Here is a 26,811-nt window from a genome sequence, read left to right as displayed (position 1 = left end):
TGGATCGGGTTACCGGGAACCTCGGCGTGCGCGGAAAGACCCGGCCAATCCTGCGCTTCAACGCTGCACGGGGGGGGGCGGACTTACCAAGAAGAGCGGTGGGATTCATATTAACGGTGGAGAAACTGGAGACAGAATCTGAAACAGTTACATAAGATGAGTCACATTCTGTGATCCTGTTTGTTTCTTCACCACCGTCTTCCAGCTGAGCCATGAGCGCTCTGATGAAGCTCACTTCAGACCGACAAGCTGAAATAAAGTGCACTCTGCATAGATCTAAGTGTGTGTGTGTGTGTGTGTGTGTGTGTGTGTGGTGTGTGTGTGTGAGATATCTGTTCTATCAGTGTTGATCATACCCAACTATGTCACTCAAAATGCATAGGATGTCACCTGGAAAGAACTATTTAGAGTAATTAAGCACTTATTAGAGGGAGAATGGAGACGGTATTCATACGCACCTCTAATTAATGGTCATATTAATCTAGAGAGTCTTTTATTAAGTGCACAGCAGGTCGGCTGATTTTCCACATAAATGGGGAATAAAGTTTGCCATGATGAGTTGATATCTACTTGAGGTTGTTTTCCGAGAAACCTCATGTAAGTGTCTCCGATTTTTGTCTCCAAGATGTGTAAGAAATTACAGAGCAGTAAAAATGAAGCATTACCATTAAACGTGATAAAGATGGACGAGGAGTCCAAGAGTGCAGTGATTATCTGAAAGAGACGGACGGACGTGAGAGAGAGAGAGAGAGAGAGAGAGAGAGAGAGAGAGAGAGAGAGAGAGAGAGAGAGGCAGGAGAAGGAGAAGGCGGATTGATGAACGGGTGAAGAGGAGAGTTTTTTGGCTGCTGCTCAGCCGGATTTTCATGATGCCAGACTTTTGTTCCGTCCCCTCCTGACTCACCGAGACGTGACGTCCACTGGACGGAGCAGCAGACAGCAAAGAGCGATTATTCCGATAATCTGTGGAGCGCGACGGTCTGCCGCTGTGACACATCTATAATCATCTGCAGTGGTGTCTGAGGAGTCCGGCTCTTTACTGGTCCCAGTTGAGTGTTAAAGCTGAGATTGTCTTCACCGATAGAACTGAACACCGTCGTATCACTTTAACAGATCATCCAACCGGAGCTTTGTAGGCCGGATTAAGAATTGGGAAGTCATCTTGGTACGTAGCTAACAATCGAGCTACATCCAGGAAAAGTAGTAAGTAAGTCAACTTATAGAATTAACAACTCTTAAATCCACCATAGACTGGATATGAGGAGTGGAAGTAGCCGGCGGAATCCTTCGGTTCTAAAACCAACGCTGAAGTACCTTTAAAGCTGCATTCTCTCTAGTGTCCACCAGGGGGCGACTCCTCTGGTCGTATAGAAGTCTAGTCTAAAATGACTCTACTTCTCTCTTGATTTATTCCCTCAGTAAACATTGTAAACATGAGTTTATGGTCTCAATCTCTAGTTTACAGTCTTCTTCAATACAGCATGATGTTCATTTAGTACATTATGGTCCATTTAGAGTCAAACAGACCATAAAGCAGGGGATGCTTTAGGGGCGGGGCTTATTGTGATTGACAGGTTGCTACCATTGTGTTGTCTGGTCTGGGAGTCGTGTGTTGCAATACATAACATGCATTTATATACTGAACATGCAGCTCTTGTATTTCTTCCTCTATGTGTGGACGGAGAAACGTGGAGTGGACCCTGACCTGCTCTATGTCACTGTTAGCCTTAATAATGAACTAGATCACGCACTGATTCAGATTTAGGCTGATTATTAATCAGTCAAAAATACTTATTCTATAAAAATGTCCTGGCCTACATGTTCCCTCCCGGCGGTGTGACTCACATCCTGGTACATCGCTGCCCACGCTGCACATGCATCCAAAACCCGATTTTCTGAGCTCTCTTTCATGCACCAGATCTGTTCCGATTCTGGTTTTTCTGGTTCGTACCTTTGAGGCGGAGGGTGATGCTCTGGCTCAGAGGCTTTCGGACCAGGTCCCAGGGGGACAGAGGCAGCTCCTGATCTGGCGACCACTCGGTGTCTCCTGGAGGAGGAGGAGGAGGAGGAGGAGGAGGAGGAGACGGACAGTGAGACGTCGTCACAAACGCAAAAAGTGTGAAACAAACACATGGCAACAAACGAGCAACACACAGGACGTTCAGTACATGAATAAAATATGGTATGTGCAGAAGTTATGTGCACCGTGATGTATAATTTATCTGCATGTCTTGCAGCAAAAAAGGTCTTTCTGCATAAAGCGCAGAACGTACAACAACACAAACAAACAGAATATTCTGCTTTTCCCGCTCCTGATGTGAGAAGCGGGAGAATCAGGAGCGCTTCTCTCACTGGGGCTAATTAGAGTCAATGCACCTCACATGATGTGTGACGTCATAAGAGGAGCTTCAGCAATTAAAATGTCTTCTTTGTCTTATAATAGCAAATGAGCAAGTGTATTTTCACATCTCTCATTCTCCAAAAATAAGTCCCTTCATCTCACTGACGCGTTAATTGTGAAGTGTTACGAGTTGTTTTCACTCGTAATTAGAAAAGAAAAATATACCCGGTAACATGTTGCAGAGCTAGTTTTTCACTGATATAAATTAATTTGAAGTCAAAAGTTACTCAGTGAACATAGTATTGACGAGTCTTCTTTTATTATTGATTATTAATCTGCTGATTATTTGAAAAACCTGAAGAACAAATCAGATGTTTAGAAGTCATGCTTGATAAAAGCATCCTAAATGATTGACAGACTTATCGCTGCATATTCACAGGGCAGTGTTTTGGCTTTTTTGCTTCATGACTTTGATTGAAAATGGATCAAAATGGATCTAATCAAGTCCTGGTCTAACTGAAGTACGTTCTGTGTGAGGCTGCTTCCTCGGTCGGGACGTTCCTGTTAGGAAGCTTAACTGAGTGAGATAGAAAAGAAAACAAAAGCCGTGCATCAAATCTGTCGCTCGAACCTTCTGCTGATCGACTGATTGATTAAGTGAATAGTGTGTGTCAAGAGGCTGCAACCAAACTGCATGAATCCACACACAGAAGTGAAGTGAGACACAAAGACACCAAAGAGCGTCTGCAGTTTGACACAGAGGACACACATTTCCTCCTAAATTGGCATCTACCCCCCCCCCCCCCATCTCATCCATTATGCATCCCTCCTCTGCTGCTGCTTTCTTTCATCATCATCATCATCACCATCATACCCAAAACACACACACACACACACACACACACACACACACACACACACACACACACACACACACACACACACACACACACACACACACACCAGTCTGTTACATGTTGTGTGGAAAAGACAGTAAACGTGACACTGAGGTGTAACGAAGAAGAAGTCTGAGCTCATCGATTCCCTCTTTTGTCAGTCTGGGTCTCACACACACACACACACACACACACACACACACACACACACACACACACACGTGTAACTCTAACCCTTTAAACCAGCCTCACCAAACCACACACTGATGACATCTGATCACCAGAAAAACACACACACACACACACACACACACAGACACACAGGCAACACATGCACTCCACACATGTTCCGACACATGAATTATTCATCGGTTCAGAAGAAGAAGAAAACAGACCGTCAGCAGAACAAACACGATCACTCAAGGTGGAAGGAGAAGAAAGATGAGGAGGGAAGGAGGTAGGGAGGAAGGGAGGGGCTGCAAGGGAGGGGAAGGTGTGATGAAAGAAGGGAGAAAGGAAAGGAGAAGGACGGAGGATGTAGAGGAGCAAGGAGGAGTTATATAAAGGGGGCGGGTACATAAAAAGTCACCTATAAGGATGGAGGAGATACTGGCGGGACTGAGGCCGAGCGGCGGGCGCTGCGCCTCTTTCCCGGCCGTCTGAGACTCCCCGCAGACGGTCTGGAGGTAGGAGGTGAAGGCGTGGCCGAGGGCGGCGCTCAGCTGACACCAGCGCGTCGACCGGTCGACCGACACGCGGCCCAGCGCCGACCGGCTGCTGGTGACGCCGTTGGCCTCCTCCTCCAGGGCCTCCACGGGACACATGGAGCCCGCTCCTCCTCCACCGGAACGCTGGAGACGCACCAGGACCCGGTACGAGTCTGGAGGAGAGCAGAGAGGGACCAGTGAACCCCCCCAAAAAAACACCACCAGCAGCAGCAGCAGCGGGCTTTGAAATAGACGATTGTATATTGTCACATTGCCAAAGCACATTGTCAAAAATAAGAATTATAGCTCAAATAATCAAATTAGATTAGTGTTTAGGAAGCAGAATTCTTCTTTAAGGCATAAAACTAAGGAGCAAACACACACACACACACACACACACACACACACACACACACACACACACACACACACACACACACACACACACACACACACACACACACACACACACACACACACAAGGAGAGGCCACTCACGGAGGTTTTCAAGTAGATCTTTGCAGTCATCAGTGGCCACGTCATGAATAGTGCGATTACACTTATCTCTCCTCTCGATGTCCTGTTCACTGTGGCTGCACAGCACCTCCAGACACTCCTACACACACACACACACACACACACACACACACACACACACACACACACACAGACAGATATCATGAACACAAAGCAAGACCAAAAAGCTTTTTTTTGTGAGTGATCACCATGTGGACGGTACAGGGCGTGTGTGTGTGTGTGTGTGTGTGTGTGTGTGTGTGTGTGTGCGTGTGTGTGCGTGACCGCATGCAGCAGTATTTCTGCAACAGAAGCTCTCGAGTGTTAATGAAAGCGGCGCTCGTCATTTATATTCATGTCAGACACTCAGGTGAAGTCTAGTCTGGTGTCTCCTGCGTTCGTTTGAGCCGAGCGAGACGTCGCAGCCATCAAGGTCGGCCGTCCGTTATCCTGACGCCGTGGGGACTGACGGCGGGACATTAGTGGAAGTGAACAGGTGTGCATAAAAACATTTGAACGTAAAATAGACTGCAGACCAGCAGGAGATCAGTAGTGAAAGCAGGAGGCTGACTTAATGTTGAGATTAAAGCTGCTTAACCGGGGGTTTTTTCTTGGCCACTAGGGGGCAGTGTTGCCAAAAAACTAAGATACATTTTCTGACGGCCTCTTCTCACTCATGGTGCTGAATTCTCGTGTCGTTTTTCTCCGTTTGTAATAACTCTTTGCTGGCATGTTAAGAGTCTTCAGTGTTTCCCGTTAAAGACCTAGAAAGACCTCGTCCTGGTGGGACCACTACAGTTTCATAATGAGCCACAAATATTTTTACACCTCGCAGCAACCGGCCCGAGATTGGTTTTGGAAATGTGTCAACCTCTGTCGCAGAGAAGTGAAGCAAGCGTGGAAGTGCAAAAAAAAATTGCAGTTCCTCAAACGGCCACTCGAGGCTCCAAAAGCGAGTCAATCCCCATAGACCCCCCATGTCAACCTGGTGTAGAAAAAATGGTTTTGGTCTCTAGAGTCAATATATCCATTCATAACAACTGTACGGTGAATTATTATAAAACTCACTCCGTTTAAATTGTATTAAGGCTTAAAGTCCCGTCTCGATTACCATGCTTTTTGGGTGTGACGTTTTTTGCCGTGTCATCAATCACTAATGTGTCATGATGAAATAGTTTACGAGAGCACAAAGTTCATAGATCTAGCCTCTTAATGTTCCCCTCAAAGTTTCACCAGAACGATGCATTTGACTTTTAAAAATTTTAAAAATTCAGAGGGAGCAAAAAAAAAACATGTGGGAAACACTGGCTATAATAAGTTCAAATAAGTCCCTAATTTAATAAAAAATGTTTATGCCCTCATAGTTGTGTACATGTTTCTATGTGGTATTAAAAAATGGTATTGAATGTCAATATTTTAGATCAAAGTTAGGAGTTCCATCATCGTGACAACACCACTAGGGGACAGTAGACACACAGCCCTGATACAAGTCATTGCTAACATGTTAGCAAGCAATTGTTTACACATCCAGCAGCCACGGAGCAACATTAGCATTCTTTTAGAGTTTCAGAAAGGCTCACGGTGCATAACTGTGGTTTATACATTAAAACGTAGTCAGTTAATTCATCCCCACCCCCCCCTCACCTTGAGGCCCAGGGCAGCAGCCATGTGTGCGGCCGTCCAGCCGTCGCTGTTGGCCTGGTTCAGCAGGGCAGCGGGCAGCGCCAGGGTGGCGGGGGGGTCAGGAGTCACCGCGGGGTCGCCCTGAGTCGGGTGGCGGAGGAGGAGACGCAGCGTGTCCACGTGTCCGGAGCGCACGGCCGCATGGAGAGCCGTGCAGCCGTCCTGCAGAGACGTGAAGGTGATTCACGGTTCAGGTTACTTCATACTAAACTCTCTTAGGTTAGTGTGCCGATTTATTTCACTGAAATAATGCCCCAAATCCTTGAGGAGAACAAGAGAATCATTTTTGGCTCAGTATCGAAAATGCATTTGCCGCCTCCGCTCTTCCAAAAGTTGTGTTTCCTGCTACAAGACGACGCTGATCACTGCAGTTCACAATGAACAAAGAACAGCACCGAAACTGGTGCTGGTGAAAGAAACCGAAAATAAAAAAATGGTAGAAAATGTAAATCAGCTGATAATTATGCAGCAGAGTAATTCAAAACCGGGTTACTTTTTAATATATTTTTTTCAAATCTGTTCAAATATACACAATTAACACTAAAGATAATGAATGAGCTCTGACTGTCCTGCACACTCAGACTGTATTCTGTTGCCCAGGATCAGACCTCCATGTTGAATCGACACACACACACACACACACACACACACACACACACACACACACACACACACACACACACACACACACACACACACACACACACACACACACACACGCCGGCCAACATTTTCCGGCTTCTAAAAATAAGTCGGCGCTGAAGAGGTCAGATATGCTACAGAGACGTCGGCGGCTCCTCTGGCTCTGCAGGGACGCTGGGCTAAAAGCGGAACAAAAGCAGGTACGGGAACTAAATATAGGGTTCTCATCGCTTGCTGCCACGGCAACTAACAGGCCCCCTATGGTTACCATAGAGACCCAGGAAGCAATGTACATCAATTAGCTCGAACCAATCTGACGAACGAACACTTGTGTGAAATAATGAAGAGTGACAGAATGTGAGCAATGCCAAAGAGCCAACGTGAAAGAATTACAATATTTCCTCACAGTAGAACAAATCTGAAATTAGTAAATGTCTGGAGCATGGGACAGTGATTGATTAAATGGCACAAAGATCCAAAATATTTCAATTTCGAAAGTTACATTACATCAATCGGCTAATCAGCGTAATTTTTACAAATTAAAAAACCCGTTGTTGTTTTTTTCAGCACGGAAGACCTGCGACAAAACCAATCAGAGTTTACCTAAAATACACATTTTGATCAGATTGAGGCTCTAAGCTTTAAAACTTGAAAAGGTCTAGCGTGTCAGATTTGGCGCCATCTAGCGGTGGGCTCGCAGATTGCAACCAACTGAAACTTCTTCCGAAGCGTGTACGAGGACTCCGGTGGCCGATGCGACAACGCGAATGAACCACATGTAGATATAAACATCTCATTCTTAGGTAACAAGAACAATTCTTATTTTCAGGTGATTAAAGGAAACTTACTTAATAATATCATATTCTGTTTATGCCAAAAGATCCCCTGAAATGCAACAAACTGTACATTTAAACTCACCTCTGACTATTTGTACACAAAAATAAATAAATAAATGAACACATTTGTGCCATAACTCAAAATCTAATCTTGAAACAAGAATCCAGAGCTGACCTTTATTATTCATTGGGGGGGGGGGGGGGGAGAGGTGACATGTTTTCCACCAAGTCAACAAATTGAATTCACTGATGTTTAAACCTGATGCGGTTCATGAGCGCGGCGGAGCGGACTTACCGTGGTGGTGTGCGAGCGATCGGCTCCGGCGCTCAGCAGGACCCGGACGCAGTCCAGCAGCCCCCCCGCCTCGCAGGCCAGGAAGAGGGAGGTTTGCCCCCCCTCCGCCGCCACCGAGTCCACAGCAGCTCCTGCAGACAGCAGCACCTCCACACAGCTGGAGGAGGGAGGGGGGGGGGGGGGTAATTATTGGTCAATAATATTGTGTATTGTGAGAAATAAGACTTTTTTTGTCCATCCATCTATCATCTATCCATCCATCATCTATCATCTATCCATCCATCCATCTATCATCCATCCATCCATCCATCTATCATCCATCCATCGACAATGAAAGACGTCCATCAGCCCTTCATCCAGTAGGAAGAGAGGAAAACTGAGGCTGTCTGCCAACACGACCACTGAGTCACGACCACCAAAATCAAACAAAAGAAAAACCTGTTAAACCCATAAAATAAACTGTGTGTGTGTGTCTTGTGGAGACATATATCAGTTGTGAGGACATGCTTTTTTTGGGGACAAAATGAGGACAATTGCACGTCCCCATAACATAAATCACTACACTGGTGTGAGGGTGAGGATTAGGCTGGTAGCGGTTAGGGTTAGGGTTTTGGGTAAGTCTCCAGGAAATGAATGCAAGTCAATGTGATGTCCCCAAAAGTCCTGAAAACACAACTGCGCGCGCGTGTGTGTGTGTGTGTGTGTGTGTGTGTGTGTGTGTGTGTGTGTGTGTGTGTGTGTGACAGCATGCCTGTTGGATATCCCCACTCTATAAATAACACCGTGATCAGATATTACAACACTGCACATTCCCCAGCTGGTCCTGGGCATCGTGTTTTTTGGCACAACGCACGCACGCACGCACGCACGCACGCACGCACGCACGCACGCACGCACACACGCACACACACACACACACACACACACACACACACACACACACACACACACACACACACACACACACACTTCTCCTGCTGTAACGCTTCATCCCACAAATTACTTCAGGATCGATACCGGTCGATCGGAACCGACTGTGTGTTCGTAGCGTGGGAGAAGATGTGGTTAATAATTAACAATGAAGAGCAGGAAGACATAAAACGACAGCTGTCCCGTCGGAGGGGACTGAGCCTGGCTGTAGGGGTGAGGGGAAGTCACCCCGTAAAGCTTTCACCGTCTATACCGTGTTCCACAAAGCCACCAGTGGATACTGGTGTGGTGACTGTACCCAGCAGACATGCTGACCCCCCCCCCGAAAAACCCAGCTGTGCTCGTCGCGCAGGAAAAATGTGAGCCGTGAGTCATGGATTGAAAGCACGGCGGTGATATCAGCATCACTAAAGTTTACTGTCATTTTAAATGTGGTGCACTGGAAGAGAGGGAGCTCAACCCACTGGTATCAACGGGGACCTTTTCCCCACATTTTTAAAGCTTTGCCAGCCCCTTACGGCTGTGGTGAACTACATATTTATTTTTGATTATACCACAGCTAAGCCGTCGTCCGACCTGCACGTGCGACACGACTCGGGGGGGGGGGGGGAAACGGTTTTCCAGGAAGCATAAGAACATTGATTATGAGAACATTGGCTGCAAGGATATTTGAACACTTAACTAGACCTCTGCTCTAACGAATGACAGGAAGTCAGTGCAATGTAAGTGCAGGTAATAAAAGGTGTGTGTGTGTGTGTGTGTGTGTGTGTGTGTGTGTGTGTGTGTGTGTGTGTGTGTTGTCAGGACTGAAGATGAGGAAGACTCCCGTGAGCTCACCTGCTGTGGCCGCGGGCGGCAGCAAAATGTAAAGGCGTGAATCCGTTTTCGTCCGAGACGTCGGCCGGCGATCCCGACGTCAGCAGCAGCTTCACGCACTCTGACAAGAGACACAAAGCACGGTCATGAAGAAGCCGTGAAAGACGGGAAGACTCGATACTAAAGACAATCATTTTAACCTGCAGCGTCTTAAGAACTATGAAACCTTGTTTAGATAAGGCTTCTGCTCTACCTGCCTCAGTCAGACTAAAACAACAAAGATAAACGCTCAATCATTTTCCCTCTTTAATCTTTGTATGAAATTACAAGTCGTCCAAATTTCACCCTCCAGTACAATAGTACAGTCGCCATTTATCTTGCAAATATGGGCAGAGATCCCAGGAAAATGTTCCTGCCTCCTTCGAAAGACCGATGAAAGAAAGCTTTTGTTAGAACTTAACACTGAACACTGAAGAGCGAGCGGAAACAAACCAGAAGTGGAGCACAGCTTCAGCTCTCTGTGGCGCATGTGACATGAAACGACACAAAAAATAGTTTCACATATACTGTATTATCCAAACACCGGGTACCGAGGAGCCACCGAGAAAACGGTACAGAACAAATACAGAGAGAATTAAGCATTAAATAAAAACGTGGAAAACACGTCTTTACGTTTGGGGAAAGGAGGAGAGGTAAACGGGGATCAGATGAGAAGGAAACAATGAAATACTGATGGGAGACGGTCTGTGTGTGTGTGTGTGTGTGTGTGTGTGTGTGTGTGTGTGTGTGTGTGTGTGTGTGTCCTCTCTGTGTAGATTCACCCATAATCCCTCAGCACAGCTGCCCTTCAGCTGCATTAGTCGTGTTTTCGGATCAACGCTCCTCGAATGACAGCGTTACTAAACACCTCAGCAGGGAAGCAGATCCCGATAGACCCGTAGTGTGTGTGTGTGTGTGTGTGTAAATGGGTCTACATGCATTAATTATTTTGTGTGTGTGTGTGTGTGTGACTGCATGCACGGCGGCACTACCGGTGTGTGTGTCAGCTGAACGGGCGTGTAGGTTACAACCCCGGACGACAGTCCATCTCACTTAGTGGCAGCCAACATAATGGGATCAGCGGCGGCTCACACAATTACCGACATTACAACGGCACACGGAGAGTGTGAATTCACCCGGCACCAGGTCTTTGTCCTCGCAACGCTTCCTCGTATAGCTGCACATCCAAAAGGGAACCGCTCCTCTACGCTCGCTATTTTAGTGACAATATGTCGCCGACGTCGTCTTAACCGGTGGAGAGTGTGTGACGTGTTTCTGCGTCCAGACAGTGACGAGGAACGAAATATTCCTTTTTTTTGCTCATATTTTTGAAAAAGGCAATAGTCCTACTGAGCTGTTTAATGAAAATGGATTTCGCCCTCAGATTCCTGTTTACATGCAGCTGTGCATCTGCCCAATAATGTAACCCGGGGGGGGGGGGGGGGGGGGGGGGGGGCGGACTATTCGACCGTATAACAGTAAAAAGTGGGTGTGGCTTTTCTTTTGGGCCTGAATCTCAGCAGTAAATGGACTAAATCGACTAAGAGAGTTCAGCCCGGGAGCAACGACGGAGAACAAAACAGCAGTCCAAAAAGGCAAACAACCAGAATAGATCTTTTCAGCACAAAATAAGTCTTTCAAACCCGTCTTTCTGCAAGAATAAGACAAGTTTAAAGATTGATGGATGAAGTATTTTGGCAGGTACTTCTTTCTCTTCTAAACTTGAGTTTTTACATTCAAACAAAACATGATATTTATCCTCAAGCAGTTGTCACTACACAAATTACAAAACATCTTCTTGTTATTCTAGGAGCGCTGTTGCACAAAGCAGTTGAAGTCCCTTTTCTTAAATTCACAATATATGCAAGTCACATGACGGCAGACTCTGGAGCTCACAGTGCCTCTTTTTTTTTTTTTTTTGCAGGAACAGATCTTTTAAGCTCCGCTCAACTCCACGTCTCTGATCCAACCAAAAAAGGTATGAGAAGCCAGACTCGCCCGATATTTGCAGAGCGAATGTAACCCATGGCGATGCATATACGTTCCAGTTAAATACATCGTCCGACTTATCTTGGTTTCCATCATCAAACTCCCTCAGTATCCAGTAGTTCTCTTTTTTAATACCAATGCACAGTGGGTATCTTCCTGACTCTGCATAAATCGCATTATTACATATCATTTCTTCTTCACATGCACTACCAAGTCAAACTGCACTGCAAGAGGAAATCTTTTATTCAAACCGACAACAAGCCGAACGTTAGCGTCTCATTTTCCTTCTCAACTAGAGGCCGGACGAAACACGGAATCATGTTTAATCTGGCTGATGTGACGACGCAGAGACGGTTAGCTGCGGTAAGAAAGCAGGTGGCAGGGAGCTCTACTTTCTTAGGGTCTCTCTTAAAAAAAAAAAAAAGCGAAATGTCACAGGTTTGATGTCTGAAACATCCGAGTCATGTTCCTTCTGAAGGTTTCTTTTTTGCGAGACGTTCAGCCCCCGAATCTGGAAAAGGGCAACAACTGAACGACTAAAAGAGAGACATCTCCTTTGTGGCGGCGTATTAGGTCGGCCTTTTATCAACGCGATGCACCTTCTTTTTATACCGCTGAACCACGTCACACCTGAGAAAAGAAACTGCCTCGCGGCCTTATTCAGATGCCACTCTCTGACGTGTGCCGACAGAGGGGAAAGCCTTATCGCAGGCTAGTTTTGCAGCAGTTTATTCAAACCCCAGAGCCTCAGTGGCAGTATCGAACAGGCAACGAAAAGGTGTTTTAGAGAAAAGTGTGATTCGCCGCAACCGCGTGAGGCCCTCGACCGCGCGGCCATGAAGGAGCGCCCGAAATACTACGCAGGTTTGGCGCGGCGGGATGCGAGATTAGCTGCGGACAGACACCGAGATGCACTCACTCACTCACGCACACAGAGAGATAATGAGTAATAAATACACTATAGCAGATATTTATATACAAAGCGTGACAAAGACAAACAAAAGAAGTGCGTGTGTGTGTGTGTGTATAACCACATCAAAACATCTATTAATGTAATAATAGATCGACTTTATAATCATTATCATGGTGGCGTCTTATGATCCTTATATTTCCTTCATGTCAGCCACGCTCACAGAACAACTCAGTCCTTGTGAGGCCTTTGTTTGTAGTTTAGTGCATCAGCCTCTCTCTCTCTAATCAATCAATAGGAATCAATACAAGCCTCTCGGCGTTCCTTGAACACTTTAAAGTCATCCAGCCGACCGCCGACCAAAACCACAGACACGGATTCAATTCCCACCAGGTTCATCAATGCTTTGAAATGTACACACACACACACACACACACACACACACACACACACACACACACACACACACACACACACACACACACACACACACACACACACACACACACACACACACACACACACACACACACACACACACAATGAGATGTCGGTTACCTGTGTGTCCGTTCTGAGCAGCAGCAAACAAGGCAGACGTTTGGTAGTGGTTGTGGTAGAGGTGGTGGTCTTTGTCAAGAAGAGTGGGCTTGTTCTCCATGGCAGAGGTGGTGTCGGTGGACGTGGAGTCGGTGGTGGTGGTAGTGGTGGTAGTGGTGGTGGTGGTGGTGGTGATGGCGGTCGGGTCTGGTTGGTTAAGCAGCATTGACAATAAAGTGACATTTCCCTGGGAAGCAGCTTGGGGGAGCAGGGAGCGCCCGCCGTCCAGGGCAGCAGGCCCTCCGCCGCTGAGAGAGGAGACTACGGAGGGACACCAGCCTGCAGGGGGGAGGAGGAGCAGGAGCAGCACAGGTTAAACTAGGAAGAGGAGGAGGAGGAGGAAGAGGAGGAGGGAGCTTCTAGAAGTGCTGAGCATGGGAGAGCGAGGGCGTAAGAAGGTGGACGGGTTGGAAGGGTGAGGAGAGCACACGTCAGTTCCACACATACTGTAGTACGGCCTCTCTTTATTTACAGGTTATGTAGAGAACTGGAGTTCAAAATAAACATGTCCAGTCTGTATAAGCTCATGTTGTGCAGCCAAATATTGTTCAAACACCCAAATATTTATCTCATAATCTAGTGGTGATTCCAAAAGTTAAAACAATACCAAGTCAGGCTGAATTCAGGTGGAAATGATACAATATCTCCATATATTTTTTTATTTCTTGGACATATTTATTTATGTTTTGTGCACATATGCATATAGAATTGGCTACATTTGGGGAATATGTTTATAAAAATGAGGCAAAAATATATCTGTACATATGCATTTATGTTTAATGTACATAATTATAAAGCATAGGCTGAGCTTGGGGGATACGTTTATAAATAATAGGCAATAATTTCATCCATTTATTCATATTTCTTGTAAATATTAATGTATTCATATTTTGTGTACATGGAGCATAGACTGCATTTGGGGAATATGTTTATAAAATGTGTCTAAATTATTTCCATTTATTTGTTTTTTGTACTGTATTTTTTCCACTATTCTATATATAATTTTTTTTTTGCAATATTTGCTTTTTATGAGTATTTCTCTTACCATATTTTAGTTTGCACCAAAGTGAATTCCTTGCATGTGAATGTATAAATGAATCCATAAACCAGATTCTGAATCCGATATGATGGAATTGTGCGAGTATTAAGAAGACAAAGAGCTGAAATAAGGCGATAAAGTGTGTGTACTACCTACAGTATAGTATTGTCAGAGAGTTTCAGAACCTTAAAGACATTTAAGAAGAAACAAAACGGAGAAAAATCTCAGAAAAGCGAGCAAACTGACAAAGACGAACCTTTTTATTTTGAAGGGCAGCAGGTTAGCTAGCTTAGCGCTAAGCTATATGCTACTGAGGCTAGCTCAACCGTACACATGTTACATTAACTGTACATTACAAGGTTTTCAGCAGGAATCTAACCAAACAATATGTGCTGCTGTAGCCTGGAGCTCTTCTGGGCTGAATCCCAGGCGGTGGTTAGTCGTTAACGCGAACATATCGGGAGGATTACAGGAGGATTGTGGGAAACACAGGTAGACGGGTAAAGTGACATCCAGACACACTGCGGTTTGAGCTCGACTCCCTACTATCAACCGCGGAGATTATCTCTCTTTTCAGATCTGCTGCTGCTTATTAAACGTCTTAAAACTCCAGATTGTCCTCCTTAAATGTCCTGTAAGTGTGTAGCAGAACAACCTTTTCACACTGAATCGCTGCGGTGTGCTTTTCCATCGAAGGAAAATTCAGCCCACATTGAATTTAAAATGCAAACCCATAATTCCATGTTTTTATGGCTGATTATTAAACAAAGCATCTCCATAATTGTATACACATTTCTGCGAAAATTTGGCATTTTTACACACTTTGGGGATCACCACTAGAATTATAAAGAAGAAACTGTTTCAATAAAGCTTCGCTGCACAACACAAGCTGGTAAACACTAACCCAGCGGGGAGTCTGACAGAGATTAGATGTTCATGGAAATGTCTTCTTAAAGGGATAATTCACCAACATTCATACAAATGTCCAATCAGCGTTGATGGTAAATGTAGTCGATACTGCACAATGGTTAGATTAAATAAAAAATAAATACAAATTGGATCATTTATTAAGCTTTTATATTATGTTTAAATGTGCTCAATAAGTCACATAAATAAAAAAAAACAGTATTTAAAAAAAAAAAGCATACTTTAAGACATTCGCCTTGCAAGAGGATACGGTCGTGTGCAATGCATCCTGGTACATGTAGGCACTGCCGACACGGCGAGTGTATTGCTTCAATCTACTGCCTTTAACATCGCAACTGATTGGACTTCCACATAAAATAAGGTGGGTAATGAAGCCCTTAAAAAAGGGAAGAAAAGACAGAAAACAGAAATAGAATCCACTGCTCCACAGTCAGACGTGTTGGAACAGGATTAAACCAAACACAAGCACCATGTTCTCTCCCTCTAATGAAATGTGATTTAATCAACATGTGGTCGCGCTGCAGCCTGGACAGACGAGTCATCGCCTCACATCAACAGCTCAAGACGATGGACGGCGTTCATGTTTCATTACAATCCCACAATATTCACACAGAAGTGCACACATCATTTAGTGCAGCATTATTCCAAAGGATCGAGCGCAACGAACACAGACGGAGGTGAAACACAGAACAAAAAGACCCAATAAGCTAACGTGCTAACAGCTAGAGATGCTACTTTTAACTGTGGCCGTACGTGACGGCTCTGACCTGGAAAGGTTAAATATGAGTTAGAAAAAAATGTGCAGGGATCTGTCTGGAGAGAGAGAGACACACAACGGAGGCCGAGGAGGAAAAGTGCAGCAGAGATTCTCGTGGATGTAAAAAAAAAAAACAGCAGCCGTTGGTGATGGTGGAGTAGAAAAAAAGGCCAAAGTTACAAAAACATTATCTGGCAGCTGACAGGTGAGATTGCGGAGGACCTTTGTTTTTCCTCAGAGGAGCAATAATCAAGACAATCCTCAATGAAACTGTCAGGTTTCTAAACGATTTGTTATTTACGTCATTTTAAGTCTTTACCTTTTCTACCAAAGCACTTGGTCATGTCAACTAAATAGAGCAGGTATATATAAATATATATAAATATATATATATATATATATATATATATATTTTTGTTTTTCATATCTGCATGCAAAAAGAACAGGACTTGCAAATGTACTTTTTGTCACATTTCACAGGTACATTTCAGGATAATTCCAGTTTATTGCGACTGCAGGTCTTGTATTCCTACTGTCGGGTTCGTCGCCTTTTTCTTTGACACGCGATACCTGCGAAGAGCGACGACAACAAGAGGAAACAGGAGCAGCCGGACGATCCGATCAAGCCGAAGCACTTCTCTAAACCTGCTGAGGTGAAACTGCGAGTGTGCAACAGTCAGTGGGCCAATCGGAACCAAGAAGAAGGGATTCTGTGAACAGCTTGCGTAATAATTTCTGTTGGCCTTTGTTTTCTCTGCCAACTAAGTCTGGAAGGTTTGTTTACAACCCATCTGTTGGGATAAATACATAATATAAATGTTATCGTGGTTATTTTAATGAATACAGCCCAAACTATGAAAATAAGACCAAAGTTGTAATAAACTGGAATTATTCTGTAATCAAACTACACGGTAAAAAATCAAGCGGAGCACCGAAAAGCACGTCACAAGGTAAATACAAACATTTATACATCAAAATGACACCCAGAGAGCCGATGATGGGGGGGGAAAAGGGAGGCGGAACGGACGAGTTAATGGAAGCTGAAGGAAATGCAGGAAGTAGTGGAGTGGTCATGCTACTGAAGGATGGAGGAGGGGGAGGGGGGGGAGGAGGAGAGAGCAGCCTCTGGCATCAGCTTCAGAGAGGACAGGGGTTACTGGTGGGAAAAAGGCCGAAAGAAACGAAACCAATCTGAATACTCGAGTCTGCTTCGAGGGACGGCTGACCTCTAGACCCCCCGAGCAACGGTCAGGGGGTCATGTTTAGCGACACGGCGTCAATGTCCGCTGTGGACACCGACGCCGGCGGGGATAACGTGACAACATGGTGGACGAAAGGGGGCGTATTAAGGGCAGAGGAGGGATGAGTAGAGAGAGAGAGAGAGAGAGAGAGAGAGAGAGAGAGAGAGAGAGAGAGAGAGAGAGAGAGAGAGAGAGAGAGAGAGAGAGAGAGGTGCTTTAGAGTTGAGGGAGAGAGTCAGTGACATTAAACTGAATTGTCCCACGAGCTATTCTGCCTTGTATTCCTGTGGTTAGATTGCCTGTAACCTGATCGCTGTGCTATGCTATGCTAGGCTAGGCTATGCTATGCTAGCGCCGTGGAAAGACAGTCGAAGAAAAGAGGCAGCGGGGAGATCTGGAGGGAGACGGAGCGTGGAGGAGCCTCTTTACCTGATGCTGTTGCCAGGGGGCTGCCCGCTGAGGCTCGGGGGCTACGGGAGGATGGAGCGCTAATGGAAGAGGAGGTGGAGGGGGGGTTTATGGAGGAGGGGCTACTGACAGTGGTGGCGGGGCTGATGACGGGGGGGGCACTCTGCGCATGCTGCCGCCGGCTGACGCTGAGGGCCCCGGCCCGAGCGGGAATGGGGGCAGGCACCCACCTGAGAGGCCGTCAGGGCTGGGACCAGGTCCAGGGCGGGTTTTGGCGGCAGCTGGGGCGTGGCCGGTTTGAGCCCGACCCCGGGGGAGCGGCTGCTGTCCCCCAGCCCCTTGATGGGCGGATGAGGAGGAGAGGGGGTCTGGGAGAGCCCCGGCTTTTTGGGAGGGATAGGGGGCGGGTTTCCCCGGTCGATCCTGGCCACCGTCGGCGACTTGAGGCCGATGGGGTGACTCAGGCGGCCGGGGGAAAGGGCCTCCCTCTGAGGCGGAGTGGGGCAGGCCCGGACGCAGCGGTCCGCCGCCTCCCGCCGGAGGGCTGGTGAAGCGCGAGAGGACCTGCGTGACGGTGTGGCGCGCTTGCTGCTTGGCGGCGAAGTTGTCCCGGTTGGTCGGGGTGGGGGAGAGGTCACGGGCCGGAGGGCTCTGGGACGCCGTGCCGTTTTGGTCCTGTTCCTGGAACTTGTAGCGGGCCGCCTGGACGCGGGGGCTGACCCCGCTGGGCAAGCCGTGCGGGGCTTGGCCCTCCGAGCCGTTCTCCGTCTGCGGCAGTCCTCCCGAGCTGCTGTGGACGATCCCCCGACCGCTGGTCTTCGGCAGACTCAGGCCCACGTAGTTGGCGGGGGTCGGTTTGACGGGGATGGTGAGGGGGTTCTTCTTGGGACCCTCCACTTCGGCAGGGGGAAGGTCCGTTTGGCAGGACGCTGTTCGAGAGCTTATGGGCTCTGTGGCTACGGAAACAGACGTCACAGCTTTAGGTTTGGGTGGCGTGCTGGCGGCGGCTGCAGGTTCTACTCCAGCAGCAGCACCAGCAGGCTGGGCGACAGCGGCGGCGCCATCCTTCCCATCGCCCTGTTCAGTCCTGAGCTGCTCCACCTGCTGCCGCAGACTCTGGCTCTCCACCTCCTCGCGGCCCAGCCTGGCGCGCAGCTGCTCCCGCTCCGTGTCGAACTCCGACAGCTGCTTCTCCATCTTGGCCTCCATCTGCTGGCCGCGCTGCCGCTCGGCACTCAGCTCCTCCTGCAGCCGGCCGGAGGCGCGGGCCTCCTCGTCCAGGCGGGCCTGGAGCTCGTCGAAGCGCTGCGACTCCTCCACCACCCGCGTGGCGAGCTGCTTGCACTCGCGCACCAGCATCATGACGATGTGCTTGTTCTTCTCGCGCTCGTCCTTCAGCTGCGCCGTCAGCTTGCGGTGATCCTGCTCCAGACTCTGGAGCTGCAGCTTCTCCATCTCCAGCTGCAAGAAGAAGAAGAAGAAGAAGAAGACAAAGTCAGGTGACAGCAGATAAAACGCACCTAAAAGCGGGTGAGCTGGGCTTGGTAGGATTACACAAAAGACAGTTTTTATCTCGTGCTGAAGTGGTCAATTAATCAAATATGCAGCTGAAGGTTTAACATCATCATTATGCAACACAGGGATGCACAACCAACAAACGAACAAAACAAAAACAGGAAACGCTTTTATTTTAAATTTGCATCGGGAGGAACGTAAACAGCAGCAACAAAAACAATTCTCCGGACAGATAATATGGCCGATATCTTCACATTAATAATCAAACATGAGGAAAAAAAACATCAGTTTTAGCTGCGATTTGAATCTTTTATTGCTAATCTCCTGATTCTTTACAGACTCAACAATTAATTTATAAAATAGCTCCACAAATTAAGTGATAATAAAAATGTTTAGCTGCAGCCGTAGCCTCATCTTCACTTAAATATACACTTGACACTTAAATAATTTAACTTCATTTGTTATCATTGTTCATCATATTTAATCATGTAAGGACGATCCTAAAGTGTGCGATTGTATTTCAGGAATGGATCCTTCGCTAAATTGGTCAGTAAGTTAGCAGTTTTATGATTTATGATCCTCCCCGTTTTGATTATTCGTGCAACTGAGGACGAAGAGCTTATGGCTTTGCGTTATATATTGAAAAGATACATTTTTTGAGGAGGAAATGAACTGAAAAAGGGTCAAATATGACAGGAAGACCACAGCTTGTCAGCTTGCTGTAAAATCAGCGGAAGTTATAACCCACATTTCATAACCCTGGAGAATGTGTTCATTGAAATAAAATAGGTCAAACCATCTAAATAATACATATCGTAATTCTAAAGTCTCTGGTGCATTTATGGCTGGAGCTCCCCATGCGCACATATATTCACAGTTCGTACGTCTACGGCGCTGCATGGCCGCTGTCGGAGCCCAGTTCCACCGGTAAATCGGTGCGATCACAGCTTTCTATTGCAGTCTTGTGATTAGAGTATTAGATGGATAATGAAGAATGACAAGTCATTCGCAAAAAAATGAGGGCCAACGATCCGATTGACCAAATGAGCCGGAGAAGAATATCTAGATTAAGCAGCAGATATTTACACAAACAGCCGGGCGGCTCGGGGGGGAAGAGTTTATCTATTCAGAGAGACACGGTGTCTCGCTTGAATTTCGATGACTTGTCAAAGCTCTTGCTCTCTATATCTGGAGCGCCGCCGCTATTGTTAGCTCAGAGCCGGCTTCACAGAGGGTAACGAGGCTTAACCGCCGAGACCCCACCGCTCTAACAAGCCTCGAAAACAAAAGAGTTGAAAACCCCCCCTGTCCCAAACGAGACCCCAAATCCGTCCCTCCAGAGTCCTCCTCCACCCCCACCCTACCACCACCACCACCCCTCGCTCTAAACCATCAGGGGAGTACACCACCGGCTGATGCTGAGGAGGAGCGAGGGGCTTTATAAGCACACGGGAGCGCCGGTTCCTTCCTCAAAAGGAGGCGCTACGACGAGCTGCTAATTGGGTGAGGATTAGGTCTGCTGTAAGTTGGCCTAATGCTGTAAGTTGGCCTAATGCCTCAGAAAAAAGAAACAAACTAATTTAGGTATGGCAGTTTTTGAAAATACATCTAATTGCGATTATTTGGAATGATGTGCGATTGTGACGGGATCAGAGCGCATCATTTTAATTATTCTTATTCTCATTAAAATTATTGCGGTGGGATTTCTTTGCGAGGGATCTGTACCGAAGACGGTCAAACTTCTAAACACTTAACTTTTCCCCTCTAGCGCCTCTTTTCCATCCACGTCTCCGTCACTTTGAACGAGTTAACAACGCTATGCTTCCAGCAAGGGGTGAGGAGTATGAATCCGCTGTAAGTCAATCTATTCCTTTTACCATCGCAGAACAAATTAGAGATGCAGCGACGGAAAAAACAATCTGATCTTGCTCCTCTCCTAGTATATGAATTAAATTTCAAAAGGCAATATCAGCATCACGACGACGATCAAATGACGCAACCGAGTGTCTTCTCCCGCTCTTAACTACAAATGGAACATCTGATTAAAGTTCAGAAGCAGAATCTTCCCCTGAAGGTCTATCCCGACGCCTGAAAAGCTGCAGCGCCGAGGCGTCGGCTCGCCATCGGGGCCCGAATAGAGCGCTGTGGAGAATTGGGTCTAAAAGAAGAAGGGAGCGAAGGAGGAAGCCTGAGAACTATTTAAAGAAGAAGAAAAAGAAAAAAGGTACATTTCAGCGCCGGCTGCAGCGACCTTGCTTCCAAATTCAGCCTCGCAACACTTCGGCTGCATGTTTACCCACAAAACCTGACAAATACAGTGCGTCTTCGTCAATGTTGAGGGTGTTTCCTGAGGATCAGGGTGGGGGTGGTTCCTCCAACTTCATGACTGATTCATGGAGAAGAAGGGAGTGTGGGGGGGGGGGGGGGGGGGGAGGGGGTTCTTCATTATGCCCACAAACACATTGAGAGAGAGTTTCATGCAACTGCCGTCCTGCCTTCAGCTCGCCCGAGACCTCATGGATAATTCAACAGCTCACCCAGAACGTCGAGGGTGGAACCGCTGCGGAGGGGATAAAGATAGCAAACTCTAGTCTACCCAGCAACCAGAGGGATCCCTCTGAGCACACGGAGCGCGTGTCTTTTTTAGCAGCGTTTCGGTTTGTTGTTGATGTGGTAATGGCTCCAGCAAAACCCATGTATCCCTGCATGACAGCTCGCTGCCCCTGTTGTTGACAAGTTAGGCGCAACTGTGCAACCGGCGGTGATTTATTCCGCGCTAAACAGGGTGACCTGTTGTTTTGAGCCGGATCTCCTTTTAGGCATGTGTTCAGGGTCAAATGAAGCAACAGAGACTGAGTAGAAACTCAAGAGTTTTGATGAGGTCCGGAGTTAAGGGTTCTGCTATCGGTACTTAAGACCAGTGATTCTCAACTGGTGGGTCCGCGACCCCGTTTTCAGTGGGTCGCGGACCTTTGCCTGAATTAAAAAATTTTGTTTAAATATCCTGTGCTTTTATTTTGAAGGGGATTTTTAATGCAGCGGAGTTATTCACACTCCTTCACAGTATTTGGCGTTAATGCCTTGTAATGCTAATAGACGCCCATTTCACTGTATAGAAGAACACCCACAAAGTTTGCGGGTGTTCTTCTAAAAAGTTCTTCTAAAGTTCTTCTTCTAAAGTATGCTAATTGAGCGAAATGCAAGTACGACACCGACTACATGAGATATGGATTTGCACCATCTTTTCATTAAATACATTTGAGAAGTTGAACATTTGGATAGCGCCTTGTGTTGTAAGGGGTGATGGTGGGTCCCGCAGCCAGACCAGTTGAGAACCACTGCTCTAGACGTTCTGGAGTGAGACGTCCTCGTCTCAAACCTCCTCTCTCTCTGTCTCCGTCTCTTCGTCTTTGTCTCCGGCTCACATTATGATCAGAGAGAAGGAGACATCTGAGAACTCTGGTCGTCTCAAACACAATAAAAGCCTCACAAGTCAGAGAGGAAACAGCAGCGGCTCATCACAACACGGGACCAACAAGCAGAACATCAGTCTGCAGAAGTGATCACGTTTCTACTGCTAATCAACGATCTCGGTCACTCCCAATCAGGAAGCATTCAGCATTCAGCTTATTAATTAAACACTGGGTTTGGATCGGGGTGCAACTGACCACAAAAACTCACTCAAACTTGAGTCCCAGATGGGATCAGCAGAAACACTTTTTTTGAGAGATCTCTCCATCACGTTTTCTTTGGCAGACACAGCTCGTTTTCTAAGTGTTTTGTTTATAGCAGCTGGTATACAAAAGCTCCAGACTGCTTTTCTTCCTCCACCAAGAAGTGTCCGCCGTCAAATGATTAGGAAATAAAAGATTGTACGTTTGTTGAAAGCTAGTATTGGATCGGTACCGCGCCCACGTGTGTTATCGGTGCATCTTTGCCCAAAGCGGCATCAAAAAACGCTCGTCTCATGTTGAAGTACGGAAGGAGAAAATGAAGCTTTTTACATGACGTTGTTCACAAACGCGGCGAAGCAGACTCTCTTCTGTGATTCCCATTGTTTCGTCGTTATAGTGGGAGCTATAATCAATCTTTGGCAAGAAAACAGCGGAGAGGAAGAGGATGAAATTAGATCCCATGGCTTGTGTAAATGTGGTGGCTCGGTTCAGATGGTACAAAAGATGTTACAAAAGATTTGATCTATGGCTTAATGTCTTTTTTTTTAGCTAAACATATGGTATTTTCATACTTTATCGTGTTGTTTTTAAATGTCACCGTGATGCATCGATTCCATTACGCGAGGCACTTTAAAGCGTCTGTGTTTGAAAGGTGCAACACAAATAAAGTCGCCTCTGAACTCCATCGCGGACTGATGCAGAGACTCGTGAGATGAACCTCATCCATCAGACAAGTCAAGATATAACGGTCTGTGTGGCAGTTAAGATCTTTCCATATCCAAAAATGCATTATAGCATGATTCACACTTGAATACAGTCGAAACACTAACGGTGACATTTAAAGGGGACACGTCGTGCTCACGTTTGTATTTTGGGTTTCTACTAGAACGTGTTTCCATGCATTAATGTTAAAAAAAACACAATATTTATTATATTATTCTGTCTGAATATACCTGTATTCCCCTGAAAGTCTGGAACGCTCCGTTCTTTGTGCCCGTCTCTTTAAGACAACGCTCCCGGTCTGCTCTGATTGGCTTGAGAATGTGGGAGGGGTTACTCAGATGGGGGGGGGGGGGGGCAGTTAATCCTAATAAGTAGCACTGCCCCCACTTAGTCAATAAGGCAACTAATCAGTTGTTTTAGATTTATTAAACTAAGATATCTTAAGTTGATTAGTCTTTTTTTTTCCAACTTTTTTTTTATGTTGAATGACACACACACACACACACACACACACACACACACACACACACACACACACACACACACACACACACACTAAACCACAGTACCAAATTATATTTAACCAGCTTTGCTGTCAAAACATACCACTTCCTACCTCTCCCTTCCTCCCACTCACTCCTTCTTCCATACCTCCTCATCTGTGTGTGTGTGTGTGTGTGTGTGTGTGTGTGTGTGTGTGTGTGTGTGGTTAAAGGTTCCATTTGACCTACATCGTCTCTGTTATTATTACAGAGTTCAGGGACAGGACGCACACACACACATATTCACACGATATCGTCTTTATTACTCACCCATATTCGTTCTGCCCGTGATTCATCGGAACAGTTTCACACACGAGTCAAAGTGCAAAAAACCAACAGTTCTAAACTACTGAGCCTCCATCAAGCTGAGCTCCAGTAAAGCTTAAAGAGCAATCTGCAATTATTACAGGAGCACTTAATCTACCCTGTTGTCAATAATGTTTTTCTTACATTACATTACTTATGTTGTTAAAGCGTTTCATGTTGTTATCGCTATCGCTGCCAGGAGAATAAGCAGCGATCGCTCACTTGCATGTGTGTGTGTGTGTGTGGTGTGCAAGCGTCCATGAGTGAGTGTGCACCTCTGTGTCTGTCCACGAAATGTCTCAAGAACCTGCCAGAACCCACTGCTATCGACTGCAAATACAAACCCTGCTGAGCACCTCTCGGCCGCTACTCTGCATCCAGAGACTCAGTGGAGGAAATCAGCTTACTTACTTTTATTGTGTTGGATGGTGTTTTTGGCTAACAGCTAACGGAACTACCAGGATACACACGGCCGAGTACATCCGCTGACTTTGAGCCGATTGCCTGCATACGTCACCGCTTGTTTTTGACTTTAAATGAAGTGTGTTTTTCGACTCCTCACAGCCCATTGGTGTCTCGGACCAATGGCGAAGATCTGCACTCAACCGAGTGCACATTTCTAGTGTTTCTGATGTTTTATATTCAAAGCAACTGTGCCCAAGAAAGGATTTCCCTTCGGGGACAATAAAGTTAATCTATTTATCCATATTCCTTAACACACAAAGAGAGAGGAGAGAGAGAGAGAGAGAGAGAGAGAGAGAGAGAGAGAGAGAGAGAGAGAGGAGAGAGAGAAGAGGGGGGGGGGGGGTAAATGGGACAGGCAAACACCTGGCTGCCCAGTTAATCACAGCCACATAATCCTAAAGAGACCTGTGACAAACACACACACACAACCATCAAAAATAGAAATGACACACCAGAAAATAGGAATTACACACAACACACACACACACACACACACACACACACACACACACACACACACACACACACACACACTGTTATTCCCATCCTCTGAATTCAAATATACAGGCGAAAACATTAACACACACAGACAAGCGTACAGTTTCCTTCCTCTGGAGACTTTCAGCCGCAGAGATTTGAGTCACGTATAAATAAACACAATCTGTGGTCAAACAGAAGAAACCTCTCCTCCACACACGCTGATGGAAACACTTCCTGTATCTACCGTCATTAAACCTGACAATCTCACGCAGAATAAACCCACTTTATAGAAACGTCACAAACGTCACACATGAGGCATTTGTGTAAAAAATGTAATTGTACTAAAGCTGCAAGGCACTTAAAAACGGTTCAGCTGTTGGGACAATCGCTGATAACTACACTAATGATTACTTCGTAAACCCTCCTCCTCCTCCCTCGCTCCTCCTCCTCCTCCTCCCCGGGGTGGTCTTACCCTCTTCTGGCGGCTCTCGGCGGCGGCCAGCTGGGCCGACATGCGCTCCTGCATCTTCCTGCAGTGGGCCATGACGGCCTCCAGCACGGAGATGGGGCTGGAGCCCAGGGGCCGCCGCTCCTTGTCTCCTCCGGGGACGCCGCTCTCGAAGTCCCTCTGGAGGGCCAGGAAGGGTCGGTCAGGCTGTAGTGACCGTACCGCTCTTGGAGAAACACCTCCTTCCTCTGAGCCTGGACACGGGGAAAGAAGGAGGGGAGAAGACATTATTGGACTTGTGCAACGTGTCGATCGAAGAGGACCAGGATGTTAACCGCTGGACTAGACCCACGGTGTACTTATGCACACAGACATGAGATATAGAAAGGTTTGTGTCCTCGCCACCATCCTCTGATGTCCAACAACACACAACGAGAGAGGAAGCACACATTTGTGGTTGTTAACGGTGATACATCAGCACTACCCCCCCCCCCCCCCTCTGCATTGTGGTTCAACGGTTCACCACTCGTCCCTGACCGCTGCGAGTCCGCCCGTCTGACTCCCGCCCAGCACTCAGACTTCGGCTGCTCTCAGGGTTACAAAGACGGATTGGAGACGGAGTCGCAGTGACAGCAGGAGGCTCGTCGGTTTTGATGAGGACCAACGGGTCTCACAACCTGGACCCCCGGGGCGTATCACGCCGTAGGCCCTCCACCTGAGCACCTGCTGAAACAAACGGCACTAGTATTTTTTTTTTTTTTTTTTTTGGTGGGTGATTTAACAACACGAGCCTCGACCGATCGGGGCTGGAGAAAGCTTCGGCTGCACAGCTGCAGCCTCCCGGTGTTTACCATTCGTCTTCTGGCTTTCGTGACTTCCAGAGAGAATGTAAACACGATGAGGTTCAAGCAGCAGGAACGGAGCGGCTACAGCCAGACCGACAGAGAGAAACAGCTAAAAGTGAAGGATTTGGCGGAGAGCTTCAGAGGAATCTGCTGATCAGTTTTGTTGTTGTTTTTTTTTAAAAACTGAACTGCTCTGCGTCCGCCGTGGCTGCGGTCCAATCTGTTCCTCCCGTTCCTCAGATGAT

At 46.7% G+C, this 26,811-nt stretch overlaps 1 protein-coding gene across 1 annotated transcript in view; it reads right to left on the bottom strand.

The window, feature by feature from the left end:
- The window catches only part of LOC137877029 (cortactin-binding protein 2-like), a gene marked incomplete at its 5' end in the record, with an annotated part of 41,733 nt that extends 15,758 nt beyond the window's left edge, over positions 1 to 25,975 (bottom strand). The window contains 12 exon segments of the mRNA XM_068716709.1: positions 1,952 to 2,047; positions 3,827 to 4,117; positions 4,442 to 4,559; positions 6,104 to 6,304; positions 7,916 to 8,072; positions 9,683 to 9,782; positions 13,158 to 13,475; positions 17,590 to 17,725; positions 17,727 to 18,041; positions 18,043 to 19,029; positions 25,746 to 25,921; positions 25,924 to 25,975. Coding sequence (XP_068572810.1) covers positions 1,952 to 2,047; positions 3,827 to 4,117; positions 4,442 to 4,559; positions 6,104 to 6,304; positions 7,916 to 8,072; positions 9,683 to 9,782; positions 13,158 to 13,475; positions 17,590 to 17,725; positions 17,727 to 18,041; positions 18,043 to 19,029; positions 25,746 to 25,921; positions 25,924 to 25,975 — 2,947 coding nt within the window.
- Between the last annotated feature and the right edge of the window lie 836 nt (positions 25,976 to 26,811).

Source organism: Cebidichthys violaceus, unplaced genomic scaffold (genome assembly GCF_023349555.1).
Source record: "Cebidichthys violaceus isolate CVI_PGR_0920_01 unplaced genomic scaffold, fCebVio1.0.p SCAF_208, whole genome shotgun sequence".
Taxonomy (NCBI): Eukaryota; Metazoa; Chordata; class Actinopteri; order Perciformes; family Stichaeidae; genus Cebidichthys; species Cebidichthys violaceus.
This window is presented reverse-complemented; position numbering and strand designations above follow the sequence as displayed.